This window comes from Rhineura floridana, chromosome 17 (genome assembly GCF_030035675.1).
Source record: "Rhineura floridana isolate rRhiFlo1 chromosome 17, rRhiFlo1.hap2, whole genome shotgun sequence".
Taxonomy (NCBI): domain Eukaryota; kingdom Metazoa; phylum Chordata; class Lepidosauria; order Squamata; family Rhineuridae; genus Rhineura; species Rhineura floridana.
The window spans coordinates 29,455,308-29,478,266 of NC_084496.1; the positions used below are offsets into that span (position 1 = coordinate 29,455,308).

Consider the following 22,959-nt stretch of genomic DNA (forward strand, 5'->3'; position numbering starts at 1 on the left):
TAAACTGCCTTGAAATAATTGATTAAAGGCAGCATATAAATGTTTTTATATAAATAAGCAGGCACACTGACAATAAGCTCTTAAGGAAACCAGTTCTTGCAGCTGAATTACTGAAGTCTTCCATAAAAAGGCAAGGGGGGGTGTGTCTTTGCAACTGGTCAGTAGCTGGTGCAGCCTGGGTTCATTTGAAGAATGCCTTGTGGAGTGGAGCTCTTTTTGGCCTCGTAAGAGCAGGAGGAGAGCTTGCAGGTGGGACACGTGCCAGTCTCTTTGTTGTTATGTGCCTTCAAGTTGATTACAACTTGTGGCGACCCTATGAATCTGTCATGAACCACACTGTTCAGATCTTGTAAGTTCAGGTTTGTGGTTTCCTTTATGGAATCAATCCATCTCCTGTTTGGCCTTCCGCTCTGTTCATGGGGTTTTAGTGGTAAGAGGTATTCAGAGGTGGTTTACCATTGCCTTCCTCTGAGTTTGGATGCATCTTAGTCTGGTGTCTCAGCTTTGACCATTCCACCTTGGGTGCCCCTGCTCTTCTCTTTAAGCTAGCACAAACATGCTCAACCAATAGTGTGGTCTATTCAGTCCTCACCTAGTCTGTCTCCTATCCAAATTAGTGCTCCATTTCCAGGTTTCTCAGTGCTAAATTTAGCAGCTGTCTGGCTACTAACATTTTGCCACTGTTTGTTATAAACAGAGCTTGGTGGAGCCCAGTGTCTCAGAGAGGACATAAAATGAAATGAGGGCTAGCAGTGCCAGCCCAGGTGCTTGTATCATAGCCCTGGGAGCATCACAGAGCTGATCAGTGCCCCAACCACAAACAGGCAGCAAGTTTCAGTTTGTCACAACTCCTCTGGGGTCATTTGGCACAAAACCCATTTATTTCATATTTGTGCATTGTGAGTGTGGGAGACACAGATTAAATTTACTTTATACAACTAGATTAACTATAAATAAAATTACAGCCTGTAAAAGACAGCTTTTTTACTTCACTGTAAATGGAGTTTCCTTAGGAACAGAGTTCTGTTTTGTATCCCTCAGAGGCAACTCATGTTACAGCTCTTTAAAGCATATTTTCTTTAGTTTTGAAACAAGTATTATTACAAGGGGTATATACTATCAGCAGTGGGTGGAGTTCATATTAAATCTGCATAAATTTGCAGCTCTCTACCTGGCTGCTGCTTTTGTTGCTGTTTGGCGGGAAGTGCAGTTTGGTGAGGAGCCAGGGAACAGTTTGCGCTGTTTGTCAACATGGCAGTTCCTTTTGTGGAGGATTGGGACCCTTGGAGAAGGAAAAACCAGTTCTGAAGAAAACAACAACCTACAATTCCCATCACTTCTGACCACTGGCCATGCTGGCTGGGGCTGATGGAAGTTGTAGTCCAACACTATATGAGGACCCAGACGTTGGAAAAGGCTGGCACAGGAAGCTGCCTATCAGGCCATTGGTTCATCTAGCTTAGTCTTGCCTACGTTGTCTCACAAAAGGGCAGGACTTTTCCCTAGCCTTTACCAGGAGATGCCAAGGATTTAACCTGGGACCTTCTGCATGCAAAGGAGCTACGTCTCTGCCCAGCATAATTAAAGGTTTTTCTTTAAATAAATAAATAAATAAATCTGCTGACTAATTAATTGGGCCAAATTTTTAGTTGATCAAATATTTTTATGTGGACAATAAATTAACTTGTCGTCCTCATATATACATTTAAAAGCACATGGCTTAAGACTGTCCCAAAGCTCCCCCTTACTGTTTCTCCTTATTCTCCATTTATATCTTTTCCTTCTACCCTGGATGATAACAAGGTTCTAAATTCTAAAGTAGTGGATCCAGTCAGGGCCCATGGATAGCATGCCAGTTCTGGCCTATACATCAACTTTCCCTGGTTTTATTTGCTCAGCAGTAACCTGGTGAAACAAGGAGGAAATAGGTTGCAATCTATTATTAAAATCCACAAACTCCAAATTGTACCTGAAATGAATACACCAGTTTATTAAAGGTACAGATTTTGTAATGAAAAATCATGATACCATCATAAATGATGGAACAAAATGAAATAACAACCAAAAGTCACATTGGTAATGTTTGCATTAACTTAATGGTGTTATGGGATTGATAGAAAACAAAACGAAGATAATACTTTAACATTAGAGCCATTTTATTTATTTATTTATTTCATTTCATTTATAAACCGCCCATAGCTAATAGCTATAAGTAACTTAGAAAATAACTTGAAGTGAAATATATATAAGCCACCTGTCACCAATCCAGGGTCTCATCCTTGTCACTCCAAACGCTGTATCACCTGTGTGTACCTCAGGGAGACAGCCACTTTTACAAGCACTAGGACATGCAGGACCTATTACATCAAACAGAACATCACCTGCAGGTCCTGCAATATAATTTACGTCATCGAATGCAAAAGACCAGGATGTCATATCCAATACGTAGGAAAGACCACAACTGACCTACGCACGCGCTTCAGGAACCACAAGTCGGCAATCTTGACAAAAAAAGTGGAGCAACCAGTTGCAAAGCATTTCAACATTGAGGGTCACAGCCTGTTGGACTTTTCTGTAACAGCGATAGAGATGCCAACAGATCCAGCAGCATTGACTAAAAGGGAGAACTTTTGGATCTACTCTCTGGACACATTGGCACCCCATGGCCTGAACCTGGAGGACAGTACCGCCACTACTTAGCTTCTGCAAGTGAAGCCCCTCTGAGCATTCCATCCTCAATGGTCTATAACTGCCACCTTGGTAACAGCATTTGTATGTTAGCAGCTGATGAAGGCGGAAGCTGAAACGTTTTGTTAATACAATAAAAACCTCTGTTTGGTTAATCACAATTATGTTCACACACACACACATATTTGCATAAGCTAATTAATTAAAACAATGAAAATATGAACTAACAGAATAAATCATATAATTTCCAGGAGGATAGGCCTGAAGCCTTCAGCTTGGCAAAGCATGGAAAAGCAGGACAGAGCAGATAGCAGCAAGAAAAGATGAAAAAGTAATCCAAAGGCAATCCCCCCCCCAAATAAAAGGTTTTTTCTAAAACTTAAATACATCCTTTTATATCACCAGCAAACTTGGATCAGGAGGTTGGAATTAATAATATATTAATAATTGAACTCCACAATATGTAGACCATGAATTACCATAATCTTTCTGAGAGGGAAATATAAGTCCCTGAGGTCCTTGCTTGAGTGAGTTTTCAAGCAGTGTCCTTTTGCATAGTGTTGGCTCAAAAAACATTTTTATTATTATTTCACTCTGCGCGTACCATGGACTGCAAAAAAGACAAATAATTGGGTGTCAGGACAAATTAAACCAGAACTGTCACTAGAAGCTAAAATGATGAAACTGAGGTTATCATACTTTGGGCACATCATGAGAAGACCTGATTACTAGAAAAGACAATACTGCTGGGAAAAACAGAAGGGAGTAGAAAAAGAGGAAGGCCAAACAAGAGATGGATTGACTCCATAAAGGAAACCACAGACCTGAACTCACAAGATCTGAGCAGGGTGGTTCACGACAGATACTATTGAAGGTTGCCGATTCATCGGGTCGCCATAATTCAAAATCGACTTGGGCACATAACAACAAGAAGACTTCAACGTTGTTTTGGCTATCCAACAGCTTCATATCAAACTTATCAGAAGCTCTCTGGCAGTAGATAAGTGTGATGTTCCCAACATTGCACAAACAGCAGTCTTCAGCCAGAAATGTTCCACACAGCATGAAATTGTCCTCCATCTTAATTCATCATGGCTACACTCTGGCTGCTCTGTTCTGTGCATCCACTTCTCACCTGACTGCCATATGTAAATATATAGGGTCCAGCAATAACCTGATAGTATGGGACACATTTCTTTTTTATAAAACGAGTAGCATTTTAAAGCCACCTTTTAAGTACATATTAAGCCATATTAAGTACAAAAAAGCCATCATAGTTATTTTGGAAATCCAAACTCACTGTGGTTCTTGACAACTGCGACAGCTCCCTCTGGTTGGTCCATTTGCAAGTTCCTACAGCACTCTTACGTGCCTCTCGTCATTTCAGACTCCACTCCTCTGGCCTAACTACAAGACTCCTTCCCTGGTGTTTGTTGTGGGAAAGATGTTTGAAAAGTACCTTCCCTCCGATTATGATGGGGAGACTTACCCAGCAAAATCACTCGAATCTTTTAAGAGGGAAAGCATGGTGTATAGATTGACTCCTATTGTGGGCCTTGCCTCACAGTAGCATTTAAGGGCTGATCCATGGCTTAATTTGAGAAGACAATTAAAGCCTCAGTGAGCAGAGAACTTTTATATTCCTATCAGGATTCAAAATGTTTAGACAATGATGCCATTTTTCAAATGCATCATTTTGGGTAGGATAAAATGTAAGCAAATTTAAAGAGACAATATTAAGTTGTGTTGGCTCCACTGCAGTTGGAAAGATAGCTCTCTCAGTGATAATATGATTTAAAATTTGTTAAATGGTCAGAGGGGATTTGGGGAATAATGCGAAATGCCAGTTTTCAGTCTGTTGTGTTTCCTATCAAATTTACTGGAATTGGTTAAACTTCAAACTATTTCCAGTGTCTTCTGTGTAAAAGGGTGTTCTACTTTTGCATCATCTGTTTCCCCATTACTCAGTGATAATTTGTATTTGCCCAGGGGGGTTTCATAAGAGGAATTACATTTGCACTGAGAATTCTGACAATCAGAACTGTATACAAATTCTGTAAATGGGCCTTTGGTATGAAATTTAAATTGTGTTTGTTTCACAGTGGTACACTGCATCTACTTTGTGTCAAAGCCACACACACTGCACAAAAAAGATGATTCTACTAGGCTATAAATAGTTTTATTATTCAAGCACAACATAAGCTTCAAATGAGGTTTCAGGAACTGATTACATCCTTGTATAGAAATATAATTTCATGACCAGTCAAATATCCCTCTTTTCTTTTTTTAAAAGCTGTTTTTCTCATTTGTAGATGTGTAATGATATGTTCTTAGGAAATAATGTATCTAAAGTATGGGTATACTGAAAAAAAGAAAGATTATTATATTTTGCTGTATTTGTAGTTGAATTTGCTTTGATTTTTTTAAAAATTGCTCTGTTGACTTACTAAACATAAATAACATGTTGATCTTTATTTTTCCATACAATCTGAAGGCTTGCTACTATTGGTAATCCAATAAAATATATTTGGTCTCATCCAGAAATTGGTGTGAATTCAGATTTTAATGTACCAAGATCAACATTCTCATAGCAATGTAAAGGTTACTCCTTATGAACAAAGACTGCAAGTGAACATCAGAACATATGAACAGCCTGCTGGATCACATTGAGGGCCCACCTAGTCCAGCATCCTGTTCTCACAGTGGCCAACCAGATGCCCATTGTGGGAAGCCCATAGAAATTCCATATGGGAATGCTCCAAATCAGTCCACTCCTAAAGGCTTCTACTCACTGAGTGCAACGGAATATACTTCCTAGACAGGATGCTTAAGATTGCAGCTTAAGTCTTAAAAATTCACTGCCCTGTCTGTCATTTGACTTTTTCAAGACTCACTTGACACAATTAACCTGAGTTGTTTAATATGAGACTTTAAAAAATGGTAGCATGCAATTTGAAAGACAACAGCAACTAAAGGCACACACTTTCCCTATATAAAGCATTATTTGTGGTTAAGGGTTTGTCATTGTGCTTTTCAGTGGCATTTCACCCCTTTGACAGCGTAATGTATGCTTTATAGCGGTTGTTTTCTGAATGGTATATTTGTACAAAGCCCTCTAATAGGAAATAGGAGATTCACATACAGCAACGTGTTGTGCATATGCATTCCTGAAGAGTTTCCTCTCTTTCTGCTGCATTTTAGGGGTCCCACTTCCCACTCTGCTCTGGTACAAGGATGCTGTGCCTATCCACAAACTGCAGAATCCTCGTTACAAAGTTTTGCTCAATGGGAGTCTTCAGATCCAGGGATTGCAGCCTGACGATTCTGGAATCTTTCAGTGCTTTGCAAGGAATGACGCTGGGGAGATGCAGAGCCGTACCTTCCTGGGTGTCACGAGTAAGTCTGGACCTAGACGCAGCCTGAGAGCAGGCAGGGAGGACAGATAAGGTTTCTGGGACACAGTTACGCCCATCTCACTACGGCTGCCCAGTGGTATTGTGTAAAAAAAGGAAAGAAGTCAAGGCATCATCAAGTTTAGTAACAGTCCACAAACCTTCAGATTCAGAAAACAAATGCTTGATTCCGTACAAAGAACCTCAGAAATACAAAAGGGCCAACTAACAGTACATTATTAACATTAAATATAATAAACAAAATATAAACAACATTAAGACGAAATTAAAACCAGTACTCCTTAACAATTTGTTTACAAATCTTTATAGCTTGGAATACAAATTTGGCAACTGTTTCAGTCCCATGAGATTATGGATCCTTGACAAGGAAGACCATATTATCCCTCTGAAGCCCTTCCTGGGAAGGGAGAAATCAAGGGACAAAAGGCTTTTTTCTTCATGAAAATTACACAACAGTAGGATGTGCAGTGCAATTTCTTCCTCTTGACTGCTGCACAGTACCCAACCCCCCCAAAAAAAACCCAAGCCACGCAAGACTTTTTTCAAAGGGTCTTGGGAAGAAGTAAGAGGGTGGGAGGGAGTGATTCCATGAAGGTCTTCTGCACAGCAGAGAACCAGTGTGGTATAGTGGTTAAAGAGATAGACTAGAACCTGGAAGAATAGGGGTCAAATCCCCACTCAGTCATAAAGCTCACTTGGGTGGCCTTGGGCCAGTCCTGGTTGTTGTAAGGACAGAATGATGAGCTCCGTGGAGAAAAGGTGGGATATGATAATTAAAAATTAATAAAACACAAACTTGTTTAATTGTTAATGCTTTCTCGAAGCCTTACAATCACCAGCCTCCTCATAGAACTACATTTCCTAGGACAGCCTTCCCCAAGGTGCTGCCCTCCAGATGTTTTTGGACTCCAACTCCCATCAGCCCTAGCCAGTATAACCAATGTGCCAGAAATGATGGGAGTTGTAATCCAAATGTCTGGAGGTTAGGTGGCTTTAAAGGAGGATTAGGTAGGTTCTTGGAGGACATGGCTATCCATGGCTACTAGCCACAATGGCTATGTTCTGCCTCCACTGTCAGAGGCAGGACGCCTCTGAATACCAGTTGTTGGGAGGAATCACAACCAAGGAGAGGCCTGTTGCACTCGGGTCCTGTTTGTGGGCTTCCTGTAGGGGCATCTGGTTGGCCACTGTCAGAACTGGATGCTGGACTAGAAGGGCTTTTGGTTTGGTTCAGCACAGTTCTTATGCTTAGGAAGTAAATAGAGCAAATAATGCTCTATTTAGTTGTAGTTGATGTATATTCCAGTCCTGTGCTAACCTGTGGATTAAAGCCATTTGCAATAGCCGAGCCGAGAGTCTGGAGTCAGTGGGAACCAGGACAACCCCTGAAATACAGCAACAAGTCCACAACATACAAGTTATTCACACTCCTATCATATTATTGTATGAATGGTGTTATTTTCTTCCCACTCTGTTAAGATGCAGTGGTGTTATAATTGGCCTACCCTTGTGGATACGGTGAATTGCAACTTTTTATAAACGGATTTAGAAGACCATATGCCAGCACTGTCATCTTGAAATGATGCCAGAGAGAAGTTATTTTTCATTGTTTGTTCCCATATACAACCTCCCCTTTCCCAAAGGATAGGGATGGCTTACAATGTTTTAATATTCTTTCCCCCTTGTTATCTCACCCTCCCTTGCCTTCCCCTCCTTACCCTTGTCCCTCCCAGGTCCATGCCAGGTGGTTGCTGTCATTTACAAACAACAACAATAAAAATAAATTTCTAGGTGTCCACATGCTAAGTCCTTTTTGTCCCACGCAAATGAACACTTTCATACTCACCCCACCCATGTGACAATCAAAGCATCCTTACCTAGAACAGTCTTCCCCAGTCTGGTCTTGCGACTTGCTTCGGACTACAGCTCCCATCAGTTCAGCCAACATGGCTGTGCTCTTGTCAACCCTCACAGTTTTTGGTTGTCCTGGCTGGAGCTCTTGGGTGTCACAGCCCAAAACATGTGAAGGGCACCAGGTTGAAGAAGGCTGCTCTAGAACATTTTGAGGGTAACGAAGAAACGAGGAACAGGAGGCCAGTTCCATACCTTGACTGAGAAGTGGCAGCATCTAGAACAATTATTCTTTTCTGCATAGAAAATGTGGACTCGGTCATGACATAAAGGGTGAATACCTGGCTGTTGCCTCCTCTAGTGAGCTTATCTTCAGAAATAACAGCTTACAGCTGGGGGAGAGGGATTCTCAGCTGTGTTTAGACATGATGGATGGATACCCGGCTACACCATCTCCTTCATCTGATAGGCTATGTTCTTAGATCTTTGCTAGGTTTACCTCTGAACACATATGGTACTCTTATAAGGTCTGATATCTTTTCTGGGCAAAAGATAATAGAACAGCCCTGTTGACCTTGCACTGGAGACTGAAACAATGTAGTGGGATAAGATGTAATGAGGAAATAGGGGTGGGCATAGAAATACCTTAGGTTAGAATCAAACAGAGATTTCTCTGACTGACATTTAGCTTTGCAAACACATCGTCATCATCCTTTTTATTTGTATACCTCCTTTTGTGCGCAAAGCTGCATATAACAAAGTAAACAATTACGAAAACAATTTCATAATAACAAAGATACGTAGGATGATCTTTTGCTAGGTAAATTAGAGGCTCTTCAAAACAATTTCCTTCAGAAACTTTTAATGTTGCCCCCTGGCACACCTGCAGTTCTGATTCAGGCAGAGTTAGGTCTTCCCTCTATCAAAGCCCGTGCCCACTGCTGCTTGATTAATTATTGGAAAACTTTATTAGAATCTTCAGCCAGGGTCTTTCCCAAGCTGTGTTACATTCAGTGGCTGACGTGCAAGTCTTGGACAGCAAGGTATCACAATTTGCTTCAGGCTTACTTTACCCTGTTTGAGACATTCTCTGACACAAAGTCAAAAGACAGGGTTTATGAAGTTATTTTTAGGCATAGTGTATTTTTAGACAGACAAGCTACTATTAATTCAAACATTTCAAAGTGGTACGGACTATAAATGTGATCATCAAAGAGCTGCCTATTTGTCAATGCTTACCTTTTCAAAACTTAGGCAAGCTTTTATGGCTCTTTGTTTCCAAGCAATGCCAACAGCATTAATTGACAGTAGATACTCCCGGACTCTTTGGCCCTCTGCCTCTGGATATGTGGAGCCCTGGAGACCAAAGACCTGCCTCACTCCTTCTAGTTTTGTCCAATGTATTCGGAACTTCGATCTAGATTTCTGGGTTTTATTTTGTCTTGCCTGCTTTTTAACTCTGTCCAAGAGAAGATTTTTATCCTCTTGTCTGATACAGGCATCGCTATAACTTTTATAGGGTCTCACTTTTTGCTTTGGAGGCATCAAAACTCCATGAAAAATTTATTGCTGAATATGCAGTTTCCTGTTCGGGGGATGCCTTGATGTTTGCTAAATGCTCTGATTTTAGATTACAACCTATTTTATTTTAATAAGTGTTCAAATTCCCTGTTAATTTTATTTAAGTATTTAGGTTTCTTGTTCTATGTGTTATGTTGTAAATAGCTCTGTGTTTTAATTCTATTACTCTTTTTGTTTGTATCTGCAATGGCCTTTGACCCAAGCAGTAATAATAATAAACTGAAACTGAATAACAAAAATAATAAAACAGCAGTAATAAAATGGTAACATAACAACAAATATCACAGCAAACACAAAAACCTTTTCAACACTATGCTTATAACAACATTACATCGCTTAGCAGGCTCAAAAGCTTTCCATCTTGTTGTTGTTATTATTGTTGTTGTCTTTATACCCCGCCATTTTTCCAAAACTGGAACTCGTGGCGGCTTCCAGATAAAAAATACATATAATTAAAAACATACAAAGTCTACATTAAAATAAGATTAATGTTCCCAATATTAAAACTATACACACATATAGCTAAAAGAGTTCAAACTAGTTTAAAAATAATAGAATAGACATTCGCAATGCAGCACCCTTCACGCCCTATCCTTAGCCTTCAATTCCAAAGGCTTGTTGGAATAAGAAGGTCTTTGCTTGTCTTATAGAAGCATTTAATGAGAATGAAAGCAAATAGTTTTGTTTATTTCAATGCATCTACTTTGCTCTAAAGCCTCTTTTTGCTTTACCTCAAAGCCCGCTTGCTTTCACTTGTATGGATACTGCTTGGAGTTTATTTTTCACTCAGCCAATAATCCAAGTTGAAGAATTCCTAGGAGGTGAATAGTGAAAGGTTACGGTCTCTTTTGAAAGGTTTTCACGTTATTGTTGTCATTCTCTGGTCCATTACTGGTCTGATAAATATGGATACAAAATTCCGCAAGGAGTTTAGAGAACTTTCAAGGAACTGATCCAGTGACCTTTTTGTTTTTTAAAATAAGTTTTTGATTTCAGATATTGCACCAACCTTTTCCCGGCTGCCAGTGGATACCACCGTTACTGAAGGAATGACTGCAGTTTTACGATGTGAGGTTTCAGGAGCACCAAAGCCTGCCATTGCATGGAAAAGAGGTAGAGCTTTATTATTCTGTTGGGAAATCACTCTTAATTACTGCTGTTCACCTGGAGGAATTAGCATAGCATTAGCTTCTTCACGCACTGCAAATCAGAGAATTGAAGCTATTCCCACATGCTATTTCAGGGAACCAGATGTTGGCCAGTGGCTCCATTCAGATTCCCAGGTTCCTTCTGCTTGAGTCTGGAGGGCTCCAGATAACTCCAGTCTTCGCTCAAGATGCCGGCAACTATACCTGTTGCGCAGTCAACTCTGAAGGATTCCTAAATGCTTCGGCTGCTCTCACCGTATGGAGTAAGGACCGTGTTTGTTTTAAAGTTTAATATCAATCAAGGCTTAATCAGTTCTCATTGTGCACTCAGGAAACTAATTGCAAAATTGCCATTTCATGATATGTGTGTGTGAATAATTTATTAGGAATAATGTGTGTGGGGTTTAGAGTTGATTTTAAGAGATCTATAGTGTTCTGTTAGTATCATCATGATGATGTACAACTAGCGCACATATCAGGATGTGGCATGTGTGTGTAGGAGAGGCTGATCATCTCCTCTGGAAGTTCATTTTTGAATAGGTTATGTTATATAGTTGCCAGGTCATTTTAATGTCCTGCTGAACCTTTTTAATTGGATTTAATTTCATCATACACTATATGCATAGCAACGAAAGTGACTCTTTTATATAACCTGAAAGGCAGAACAGAAATAGCCAGCACTCTCAGACATGGTGCTTAATGGTGTCTGATGTTCACACTGAGCCCTTGACTCTTGTTCCTTGTATAGAAACCTCTTCAGGCATTATGGCTTATTATTGCTTCTGAAAAATGGGACTTTGTTCCCATTTTCCATTTGTCTTCCTCTCTTGTGCCATGTTTCAGCTGATGTGATCTACAGACATTCCCTTCATGTGCAGGCATTATATAGATCTTTCTTGTCTTAACGACTTGCTACAGTGACCTCCGGGTATATTGAAATGACAGGGATTTAATAACATTTGGGTAAATGTCATATCTTATATGCATAGAATATTATGGAAAAGTTCATATTTTTGGAGTAACTTGATCTGATCTTTCCTTTCTCCCTCCTGATGGCAGCAATCAATTTTGTATGGACATGTTGTTTGGGTGCTGTCCAGCCTTCCTCTTTATGAAGACTTCTAAGAACTCTTGAGTGGGTTGCACAGATGAGCTGACACACACATCACCCCACACTTTCACATGAAACACATACAGGATCAACAGTGTAACATTTTGTGCCTATATGGCTTCTATTCAAAAAGATGGATTCCAATATAGGTATGCTTAGTGGAATTTTGATCTTGGAACAGCAGGTCCTCCATGCCTTGCCATATCAAACTGCTTTTTCCAACTCCCCTCTATTTTAAAAGCTCCTTGCCATACAACATGGGGAGAAGATGTCCTGTTCTGGTCCTACAGAGGGGCCCACAGAGCAAGGCAGGTTGGTGATTGCAGCACCTTGGAGAGCTCCTTGTGAGTTTGAAGCCGTTTGAGCCTCTGCCTCCAGTCCACTCTTCTATGTTGTGCCTCATTTTGGAGAACTAGAGTTTCTTGAAGAACAAAGCCTCTGGCTCGCAGTTCTCCTGCATTCCATGGCCTCCCACCTGGTATGGTCTCTGCACCATTGGACTGGCAAGGTAGTGTGGGGGAAACTCAGTTCTTTGAGCCGAGTGAAAGCACCTGTGAGGATCCTGGCTCTGGTACTGTGGCGTCAAGTTCTGTGAGCTCCTGCCTGCCAGCTTCTCATTCAGCAAACCACTGATTGCCAGAGGCAGATTCAGATTGGGAAACCTGGACCAGCTCCGTAGGTGGTAACTTTATAGCCTCTGATTCAGTGCCCTGGTCACTGCTGCACTCCCAAGATTGTGAAAGAGAGGTTGTTGTCAAAGAAGCAAAGGTTGGTTGTGCAGAATAAGCTTCTGCCAAAGAATACAATCTTTTACTAAATTAATCCCAGCTTCTGAACTGATTGGTTGATCAACTCCCTCTTTATCTGCAACTTAATTTAAACATGCTTTCCTCTTCTGCTTCCTAGGAGGAAGGCCTGGGCACAGCAAGGCAGGTCAGTTGTTGCAGCATCACAAAGAGCCCAGAGTGGGCAACTTACTCCTACGAGGACTAGAGGGGAGCTGAGGGCTTTTGAGCTTCTGCCTCTGGTCCATCTCCCCTGGGCTCTATTCCCTCTTTTGGACAACTCTTGAAGGGCCATCACTTTCTGAGTTGGGCACCTCTTTGATCCGTGGCCTCTTACCTGATGTGCTCCCTGTGCCTTTCAGAGGGGAGAGGCAGTGTGGGAGTCGCTCAGTTCCTCAGGCCCAGGGGATGGCACCTGTGAAGATCTTGGCTCCATTTTGACATGGGCCCCAGTGCTGTGGGATCTGCTTCGGCAGCCTTCTCCCTGCCAACCTTGGGCCTCTGATCATTTCGCTCAGACCTGGTCCAGCTCTTCAGCCAGTCTCCCTGTAACCTCTTATCCAGTGTCTTATTCTGTGTCCTGGCCACTGCTGGACTCTGGTATCATGGCACACATAGTTATTGCTCTTTCTGCTTCAGAATCTGCTGCTGCTACCTAGACTTCTGATAGGTTAGTCCAGGTAGCTTTTCAGCTTTTGGCTCAGCTGCAGTTCCACACCTTTGAAGTGAGAAAAGTAATGACCTGCCTTCTCTGGATTCTGAGAATTCAGGCAAAGTGCATGTTACCCTGTAGCCATTGAAGGCCTGATGGTCACTTCTCCCTTGCAAAGCACCCTCAAGAGCAGCAATTTGCATAGATGTTGGGGGAGGGAACGCTGTCATCCTTTCCCTGTGAGTCATTCCCCCACTGCCTCCCACCCTCAGTATTGCAGACCTGTATTTATCTTGCAAAAATGAAACTCTGTAACATTAAAAGATAGTCATTTTCTGGTCCATTTTCCTGTTCAAAGTTGTTCTCTCCTAGCCATGGCTAAGAAATCAGGAGCCTGCCTTGAAAACATCTGCTTTCTCTACCCACTCTCTCCTTTCTCTGGACTGAATTCTCCCTACCTCCTTAACTGCAATTAAGGGGAACATTTTCATCATTAACATTATTAATGCAGCTACTTAATGTTAACTAGTGTTCTTCTTAATGCAGGATCTCAAAACCCACTTGTTTCAGAACCTGGTTACATGGGAACCCTCATTTGCATTGACGATGATTCAAAATTGCCGTTATCATTTCCCTAAACTGTGGGTATGTTGTGAGTGGCATATTCACTCTGGAGCAGGGTAGGTTAAGAGGTACCCTTAATAATCATTAAGAGGTAGCTACGTGCCCTAACACACTTTGCAGTAGTAAAATTTGCTCTAGACCTCCTTTTCTAATATTGCTGGGCCCTACAGCTGGAATCCCAGGGGAAATTAAAGATGGGAAGAGGATGTGATTCTTCATTAAACTTTTCCAGTATGCACTAGCTGTAGAGAACTTTGCACTTTCACGTGTTTGCTAGATGTGGGGGCTGGAGGAACAGAAATTTTCTTGTCTAGCATGACAAATGACCTAGCTCACTGCCTTCTGAGGCCAGACGCCCAAGCCAAGATGGAAGTTGGCCATTTTACCTGAACGGTGGGTCGTGTTCTTTTCAGATCGCACTTTTATCGTTCGCCCTCCTGAGGACAGCACTGTTATTAAGGGGACCACCGCAACACTGCACTGCGAGGCTGCTCACGACCCAAGAATTTCAATCAGGTTGGTGATGTCTGCAGTAGCTTGTGCTGTTTATTTGAACTTAATTTTACAAACCGTCAGCATTGTGTTAGGTGAGCTCTTTCCAAGCATCTGGTTTTGCACGGGTATTCCCAATGAAGGCATCCACTCAGGTTGTAGGTTGCACCATTAATCATGTCAAGTCCTTTTTATTTTTCCACTTCAACCTTATATATTATTTACAATGAACTACATTCCACTTCACGGCTTCAATACAACTTCACATGATTTACTGTCAAGGTTAATACCATATCAATAAAACTGACTTGTCAAAAGCTGATACTTAATGAGAATAAAACCCAAAGTGATTTGAGGGGATTGTAGGAACATTTACAGAGAGGGTCTTGAAAAGTCCTAAAAGCATCACTTCTGCTCTCAAATTCAGCTTTGCAGAATGGAAAGTACAATACATCTTTAAATTGCCAGATTCTACAAGAAGGAATCAGAGGAATCCCCTCTCTGTTTCTTTGACACGCACATAAATGAAAATAATGCAGAGGAAAAGGGGAATGGGCCCATGAAGGATGCTGCAATTCCCTTTAGAAAATGTTGAACAATGTCATTTGTGTGAAAGAATAAGGAAAGAAGTCTAGACTTTTATTAAGAGAACAATATTTTAGAAGCTTTTTTTTCTTTTTTACTGTAAAGGCTGTTAGGATTATGACTGTGAGCTCTGCTATAGATGGTTTAAAATAGCTCTATTCCATAAATCACAACATTGAAAACACTTATAGGAGAAAAGCATGGAATAGATAATGAATAAAAAGTATAAAGTATTTAATATGCTAAGTATAATTGGCATTTAAAATAGGGCATTTCAGGTGTTCTAAGATTTTCATATACAGTACCTCAGTAATCCTTGCAACTCCCCTGTAAGGTGGACCAGGGTATGTTTTGTGACTCGTACAACAAATATTGTTTAAATTCACTGAGTGATGTTCAAAGCTTGTCCTTCTCAGAGCAGACCCATTCAAATTAATAGACATGACTAATTTAGGTTCCTTAGTTTCAATGGGTCTCCTCTGAGTAGGACCTAGTTGAATACAGCCCTCTGTTCTTTATTTCTGCAGTGTAAAGTCAGATGTGTCCAAGAGCAGGCTGTTGTCCCTTCCTATAAATCTAGTCTACCCATCCCCTATGTGGCACCTTTAAGCTTTGGCCCTAATCCACAGAAAATTGTGCAAGAGGGGTGCATGTGAAGGGGACAGGAAATGCCTTTTGTTGTGACACTTGACTCTAGACTAGATGTAGAGTGGAGGGAGAGAGCAATGGCAGGTGGGCGGGGACATCCTTGCCATTAGCGGTACTTTTATCTATTTGCATTGTGTAAATCTAGTATTACATTCTATGGTAAAGTTCATTTTTAAAAACAAAATAAAACCTTGGCTGCAAATAGGTACCCAACTGTTGAAATATAAATAAAATATCTGATCTCTGACAAGTTCTGGCTGCAGAGTCCAGAGTAGGTCCAGGACTTGGTGAGTCTGGAATGGTCCCATAATTGTGGAGCCAAGCGCAAAAGCTGACTATTTGTCTAAAGCATCCAGGTAACAAAACAACCTCCAGTTATGTCCTTGGCCCCCTTTGCTTTTCTGTGATCCGAAAACAAACCTAATTCAGTCTGGTTCTGGTTGACAACCATAGCTTCAAACCTGCTTTGTTAAAAATCAATGGGAAATTTACCATTGATTTCTAAGGAGTAGGACTGCACCTTTCACCTTGAACTATAGTACATTTTATTAGTCTTGCAGGCCTGTCAGACGTTCTCTGCATCCAAATGAGCCCTTGGTGAAGATTGCTAGCAAGCGTCACTATTCTACATAATCATTTAGCTCTGTTTTTACCATATAATTTCAGCACTTGATATTTCATCATTTTTAACGAAATAGACAGCTGACTTTAACGGTCTGAAATACTGTGACAATCAGGTATGTTTGGAAGAAGGACAACGTTGTCATAAATCCATCTAGCAGCTCCCGAATCACCATTGAGAAAGATGGCGCCCTCAGCATTAGCCAGACATGGTCCGGTGACATTGGAGACTACACATGTGAAGTCATGTCACTTGGAGGGAACGATTCCAGGGTGGCTCGAATGGAAGTGATGTGAGTATCCCAGTGGCAGGCAACTTTCAAATATGCTGCTGTTATAATTTTATTATTATTATCATAATCAGAATGTATTACCCACCCTTCACCCAAAGGTCCCAGGGCGGGTTGGACTGCCTTCAAGTCGATTCCGACTTATGGCGACCCTACGAATAGGGTTTTCATGGTAAGCAGTATTTAGAGGGGGTTTGCCATTGCCTTCCTCTGAGGCTGATAGGCAGTGACTGGCCCAAGGTCACCCAATGAGCTTCATGGCTGTGGGGGGATTCAAACCCTGGTCTCCCAGGTCGCAGTCCAACACTCTAACCACTGCGTCACACTGGCTGTTCCAGGGCGGGTTACAACAATGTAAAAACATATAGTTAAAAACAGTTAAAAACAACCCAAACAACATCACAGAAAAAGAGTGGGTCCTAAAAATGTAGAATCATAGAATAGTAGAGTTGGAAGGGGCCTATAAGGCCATCAAGTCCAACCCCCTGCTCAATGCAGGAATCCAAATCAAAGCATTCCTGACAGATGGCTGTCCAGCTGCCTCTTGAATGCCTCCAGTACATCTCAGTACATCTCCAGTGCATCTCAGGTGTCGATGGCCAGGGTAAAGGGGTGTGTCTTCAGCATTCGCCAAAAGTTGTTCAATGAAGTTGCTAGATGCACCTCAGTGGAGAGGAGTTTTACAGCTTAGGGGTGGCCACAGAGAATGCTTTGTCTCAGGCCACCACCACCCTGAACTTCTGAGAGTGGCAGAACCACCCAAAGGGCCCCCTCTGCTGATCTCAACACCTGAGAGGGTTTGTAGGGGAGGCGGTCTTTCAAATATTTGGGACCTAGGTCGTTATAGGGCTTTAAACACTAACGTGAACACCTTGAACTGGGCTCGGAAACAAACTGGCAACTTCCTCTCTTTTTATTCCACTTTTTTTTTTACTTTGAGTTTTTACTTGATTTAGGAAACACAGGCAGTTCCTTGTTTTAGTACAATTGTCTCCAATGGCATTTAAGCTTGGATCAGATTCACCACACATAAGGAGTTTCCAGATCAATGAAACTCACTAGCCCAAATAGGATATTTTACTATAAATTTCCACAGCAAGCACTAGTCTGCTTAGTATAAATAGCTATCATTGTGTCCTCACTGTCATTTCACAAAGAACCGGCTTTTCTCTTCATCCCAGTCCACATCTCCATAGCTTTTCCCGCAAGACATTCACACACATTGCAGACACTTAACCCAGATGGCACTCTGATTTGTGTGTCCAAATGATACACCCCTCCTCGCCATCACACACACAAAGTAGTGTGTTACGTGAGTGCTAGAGACCTGTCCCTGCATTTGCCAAGTTTACATGTTCTTCTTCCTCTCCACTGTTTGAGTAATACAGGAGCCCTGAAAGTGCCCACCGGAGATGATGCTCTAGATCAGTGGTTCTTAACCTTTTCCACTGCCAGCATCTCTTGGATTTCCAAAATATGCTCTCTCACCCCCTGAAAAAATACCGTTCATTTTTAATTTTAATTTAATTTTAATGTGTGTTTTAGCCTAACTTAGCTAAGATAAATGACAGTTTTCCAAAATGTTTGGTTGGGCCTCGCACCCCTAGAAAAAGTGTCTCGCATCCCTGTGGGTGCGTGCACCCCAGGTTAAGAACCACTGCTCTAGATTACGGAGACTGCGCCCCTACCTTCCCAATCATCTGCTCCCACCGGTAGTACATGCCCTGGTCACCTCTCGCCTAGATTACTGTAATGCGCTCTACGTGGGGTTACCCTTGAAAACGGTCTGGAAATTGCAACTGGTACAGAATGCGGCGGCTCGCCTAATCAAAGGCAGCCGCCGGCGAGATCACATCACTCCAGTGCTGAAGGAGTTGCACTGGTTACCAGTTGCTTGCAGAACCCAATTCAAGGTGTTGGTGTTAACCTTTAAAACCCTATACGGTTTGGGCCCAATTTATCTGAAGGAGCGCCTCCAACATCGTCAGGGATGCCGCTCAACAAGATCAGCCTCAGAAGACCTTCTCTCGATCCCACCGGTCAAAACAGCTAGGCTGGTGAGGACCAGAGAGAGGGCCTTTTCAATAATGGCCCCCACATTATGGAATTCTCTCCCAAATGATCTCCGCCATGCCCCTTCTATGTTGAGCTTCCGTCGGGCCTTAAAGACCTGGCTCTTCAGGCAGGCTTTTGGGATGGGTTAGGCTTTTACTGTTATGTTTTTAAAATTTTAATGTTTAATACAATGTTTTATCTTGTACGTTGCCCAGAGTGGCTGGTTTACCAGCCAGATGGGCGACTCACAAATTTCATAAATAAATAAATAAATTAGCCTTTGGGCCCGCAGACGTTGCTGGCCTACAACTCCCATCAACCCCAGCCAGTATGGCCAGTGATTTGGAATGATGGGAATTGTAGTCCAGCAACATCTGGGGACCCAATGGTTGGGAAAGGCTGCTCTGGATGCATGCCTGCTCCTCCACCACATGAACTGATACACCAGCCTTAGGGATCAGTTTCCCATCGCACCAGTTCATTTTCACATTTGTTTACCTGTGATGCTGCCCTGTTGTCTTCTGAGGTTAATCATCACAGTATTAAAAATAAGCTTATTTCAAAATATGTGTTTCATCAGGAGTTCAGCATGAATAATATTGCAAGTTTTGCATGCATCACACATGTGCTTCTCTGTGTATAAGTTAATGTGTACAAAAAGTTTTATGTTTTCAAGACTGAAGCATTGTAGATGTTTACATTTTCATCGCCGAAACTTATTGTTTATATATGTAAAGAGCGACAAACTGTGTCACTGCATTGAGAGAACTGCAAAAGGTTTGTGGGCCACAAAATTCCAATTCACAAGCTGGCTGGAGGGGGAGTGGGATTAGATCATTCTGACTTGGAATAAAGAATTAATTTTTTAAAAACATCTGTTATCCGCCTACATATCTAAACATTGGTCTCTCCTCAGATGTTGCTTAGTTTCTTGTTTTGCATACATTTGAACCTCATGAAGAAAAAAAAATTCTTTTGACTTTCTGGAATTTGTAATTATGGTTGTCTAATGTTCCCTTAAAAAAAACCCTCAGCACTGTGGGATTTCTCTTGACTGCCTCACATCAATTGTGTTATATAGAAAGACTTGTATTTAGTAAATTCCATTTCCACTCACATGGTAAACCTCAAATCCTGCTTTCAGCTGTAAAGCAAATCAGATAAAGTCAGGGCCGTTTGTGATGTTGCCATTCCCTCCTTGCCCAAAGATGCAAGTCAGAACAATTATGTGAGGCTGACCTACAGAAGCAGGAAAGTTTCCCCACGCTGGTCCATGGGTTAGGCTTAAACATTATTTGCATCTTTACCTGTTTTCCCCTGCTTACACCTTAAAGGCACAAATCTGGAAAAATAACCCTGGAACTTGTGACAAAGTGGGGCTGTGGGTGGCCTTGAGACTGTCAAGCAATAGGAAGCACCAGGAAAAGGGAGGAATGGGAAGCTGGAAGTGTAGGGAAATTAGAGGCAGCAGGCAGAAGATAACTGTTCTCTTGCCCAGCCAAAGACAGAAAGCTGGGCTCCTCCTCTCTATACCAGTCCAGAAGGGCCATGCTGTCTCCCAATTGCAGGGCTAAAGTTGCACATACTATTTTCCATGCTGGAGAAGGCTCTTTAGAGGCGAAAGGGATGGTCCAAAGAAGCTGGTGCTTGGGTGCTGAGGCAGGCAAATGAGGATGCCACAAGCCAGAGAAGCAGGTAGTCAGTGTTGGAATGGATAAAGTGAAGCAAAGTTCATCACCTTCTCTCATGGGTGAGCTGCCCAGACTGGGAGAGATCAGCAGGATTCTTATTGGCTGCCTGTGTCACCTGATCTAAATCGTCCTGGGCTGTCTGGCTGCAGTTTATGGAGCAGCAACATTTTGGTCAGCCAGTTCTCCTCCCTGAAAGCTCTGTTGTTGAAACAGAGAGGACGCCGTCTGGGCCCTGCTGCCAGATTCCCTGGTATGAGCCTGCTCTAGCAACGGACAGCTCCAGGGCCAAGGCACACAGTCCCAGGCAGCCCATTAGGCTGGGTTCCAGGCACCAGCCATGAGTCTTTGACCATGGTCTGAGTGTGACCGGGTTTATCTTGGAGAGGCCATAGTAGCCCCGTGGCTCTGGGACGCTTTACTAACTGGGTGCAATCAGACCCCAACAGGATTTTTTTTAAATGCTGTGCTTTCTTGCTGGGTTGGGGTTTTTTATTCTGGCCTGGATGTTTGCCTGTTTTATTATTTGCTGGCTTATCAATATTTTTGATTTGTTATTGTTTTGCATTCTATATTAGGACGGATGCCATCTTGAGAAAGCTGTTTCTCGTAAAGGCAGCACATATAGCTCTGGTGAGACCTATGAAACTGAAAGGGACCCACATTGATTGTTCTTCCTTGGCTGAACTGATCCCTAAGCTGTGGTGTAAGTGGAGTATGGGAGCAGCAGGCAGTTTAAAGTCACATAAGGCCAGCTCCCTGCTGAAGCTAAGCAGGGTCAGGTCTGGTCAGTGCCTGGATGGGAGACCGCCTGGGAACCATTTGTAAGCCGCCTTGGGTTTCTATCATGAAAAGAAAGGTGGGGTATAAATGTAATAAATAGATAAATAAATAAGATTATGTTCTAATAGGACAGTATTTTAGAGTAAACCCATATACTAATGTTTTTTGGAAGCCATCCATTTCTGCTGGATGGTTACATCTAATTTCTTGGAGAAGATGCCTGAGGCTGCTTCTTCAACGCCCCGTCTAACATGTTCATTTCTGAGGTTTTCTTGCATTCATCTTGCTTTTATTGCAGCATCACCTCTTCAGTGTCAAGCCTAGATTGAATTCTGTACTGAAGCCATCCATTTTTACATGCACTCCTTTAGTTCTTCTCCTGGAGTGCATTTCATTTTGCTAGCAGAAATCCGAGGCTGAGAAGAGAATTCCATACAGATTGATGCCTCCTTGACTTAATTTGTTGTGCCTCTTTGGGGACTCTGATGATAGACTGGGTCTAATTTTATAATCTTGACACTGAAGCCAAACAGCCAATGTCTGTTGAGAAAGCTTACATGCGAAAGGGCTCTTCTTGAACTCCTTGAACTCTTATCATCCTTCGTAATCATTGGGTTGTATCTGATGCTATTCCTACTCAGAGTAAACCCACTGAAATTAATGGACATGACAAATTTGAGTCCATTAATTCCAATGGGTCTATTCTGACTATTCAGGGGTCCCCAGCAGGGCTGGCCTGCTACCTGAGCTTATTTCAACTAGAGATGCCAGAAATGGAACCTGGGACCTTCTGCAAACAAAGCATGTGTACTGTCCCTGAGCCGTGGCCCTGCCAATGATGTCAGACATTCAAGGCCCATGCCTTGCAGGGCCCCTGGTGGTCTTCCTTTGTCTCTCACACCCTCCTTCCTTTTCCACAGTTCTTCCTTAACTTCTCAAATGTGAAACACATCAGGTGAGAGGAATCATTGCATGGCCATACATCTCTCCAAGTGTTGGCTCTGAATAGTCATCATGGGCCATCTATAGGAGCATCAGAAAGAAGAGACCAGATACAAGCATCAGGCTGGCAATGTAAACTAAAGCCAGTTTGAATATGCCCATTATTGTGACAATAATAGTGATTCTGACAGATGTTCAGTAACAAAACTCCCAATGACACCCTGTTAGAAAAACAGTTTTGTTGTGGATTCCATCTCCATATATTCCTTAAATTGCATTGAGTGCCTCTTATAGTTTGTACTTTCTATTTTGCATGCTTCATCTAAGTGAGAACAGTCAGAAAGAAATCAGGCAGAAAGCAGATTATCTTTTCCACACAATAGAGAAGGGTGGGTTTTTAGTAATTTCCAGGTTCCCTGGTGGGCTGTTATCCAAGAAAACAAAATTACTACTGCTTCCAAATTTACCTACAATGAGGGAAAACATGCAAACACAAACACATACAGAAATCTCTCTTCTCATCAAATGCCCAGGTTTAAAATGGTCAGATCCCCAATTTTTCCTTGGGTCATTTCCAGAGGCAAATTTAGTGTCATGTAAGTGAAACTGGAAATGTCTCGCCCAGAGAATGGTCAAGTTTCTCTTAAATCAGTGGTGATAAAAACCTGTAAGGAGACAAAACTATGAAAGGTCTGATCCTACTGAGACATCATAACTGTTCATAAAGAGTAAAAAATCTTTACATAAAGAATGAAAAGAGTGACTAAAGCTCAGAGAATGTACTTCCCATGCAGAAGGTCTCAGTGCAAAAGACAAGACTGCGATGGATGGGTCAGTATGATTCCATGCAAGCCAGCTTCCAGTGTTTTAGGGGAAGGGCTCTTACTTTGCATCGGCAGAAGGCCCCAGGTTCAATTCCCAGTACCTCCAGATAGGCCACTGCCTGAAACACATGAGAGCCACTGCCAATCCGTGCAGACCCGAGTAAGCTGGAGGGGCCAG

At 42.1% G+C, this 22,959-nt stretch overlaps 1 protein-coding gene across 8 annotated transcripts in view; it reads left to right on the plus strand.

Annotated features, from left to right (window-relative positions):
• SDK1 (sidekick cell adhesion molecule 1) overlaps nucleotides 1-22,959 on the plus strand; it is a 681,727-nt gene that overhangs the window by 436,515 nt on the left and 222,253 nt on the right. For 7 of the 8 annotated variants that reach the window (XM_061599424.1, XM_061599427.1, XM_061599425.1 and 4 more), the window contains 5 exons: nucleotides 5,890-6,084; nucleotides 10,530-10,646; nucleotides 10,777-10,944; nucleotides 14,267-14,369; nucleotides 16,316-16,492. In XM_061599424.1, the coding sequence (XP_061455408.1) occupies nucleotides 5,890-6,084; nucleotides 10,530-10,646; nucleotides 10,777-10,944; nucleotides 14,267-14,369; nucleotides 16,316-16,492 (760 nt within the window). The remainder of the gene's footprint in view (nucleotides 1-5,889; nucleotides 6,085-10,529; nucleotides 10,647-10,776; nucleotides 10,945-14,266; nucleotides 14,370-16,315; nucleotides 16,493-22,959) is intronic. The other variant, XM_061599426.1, reaches the window with a different exon arrangement.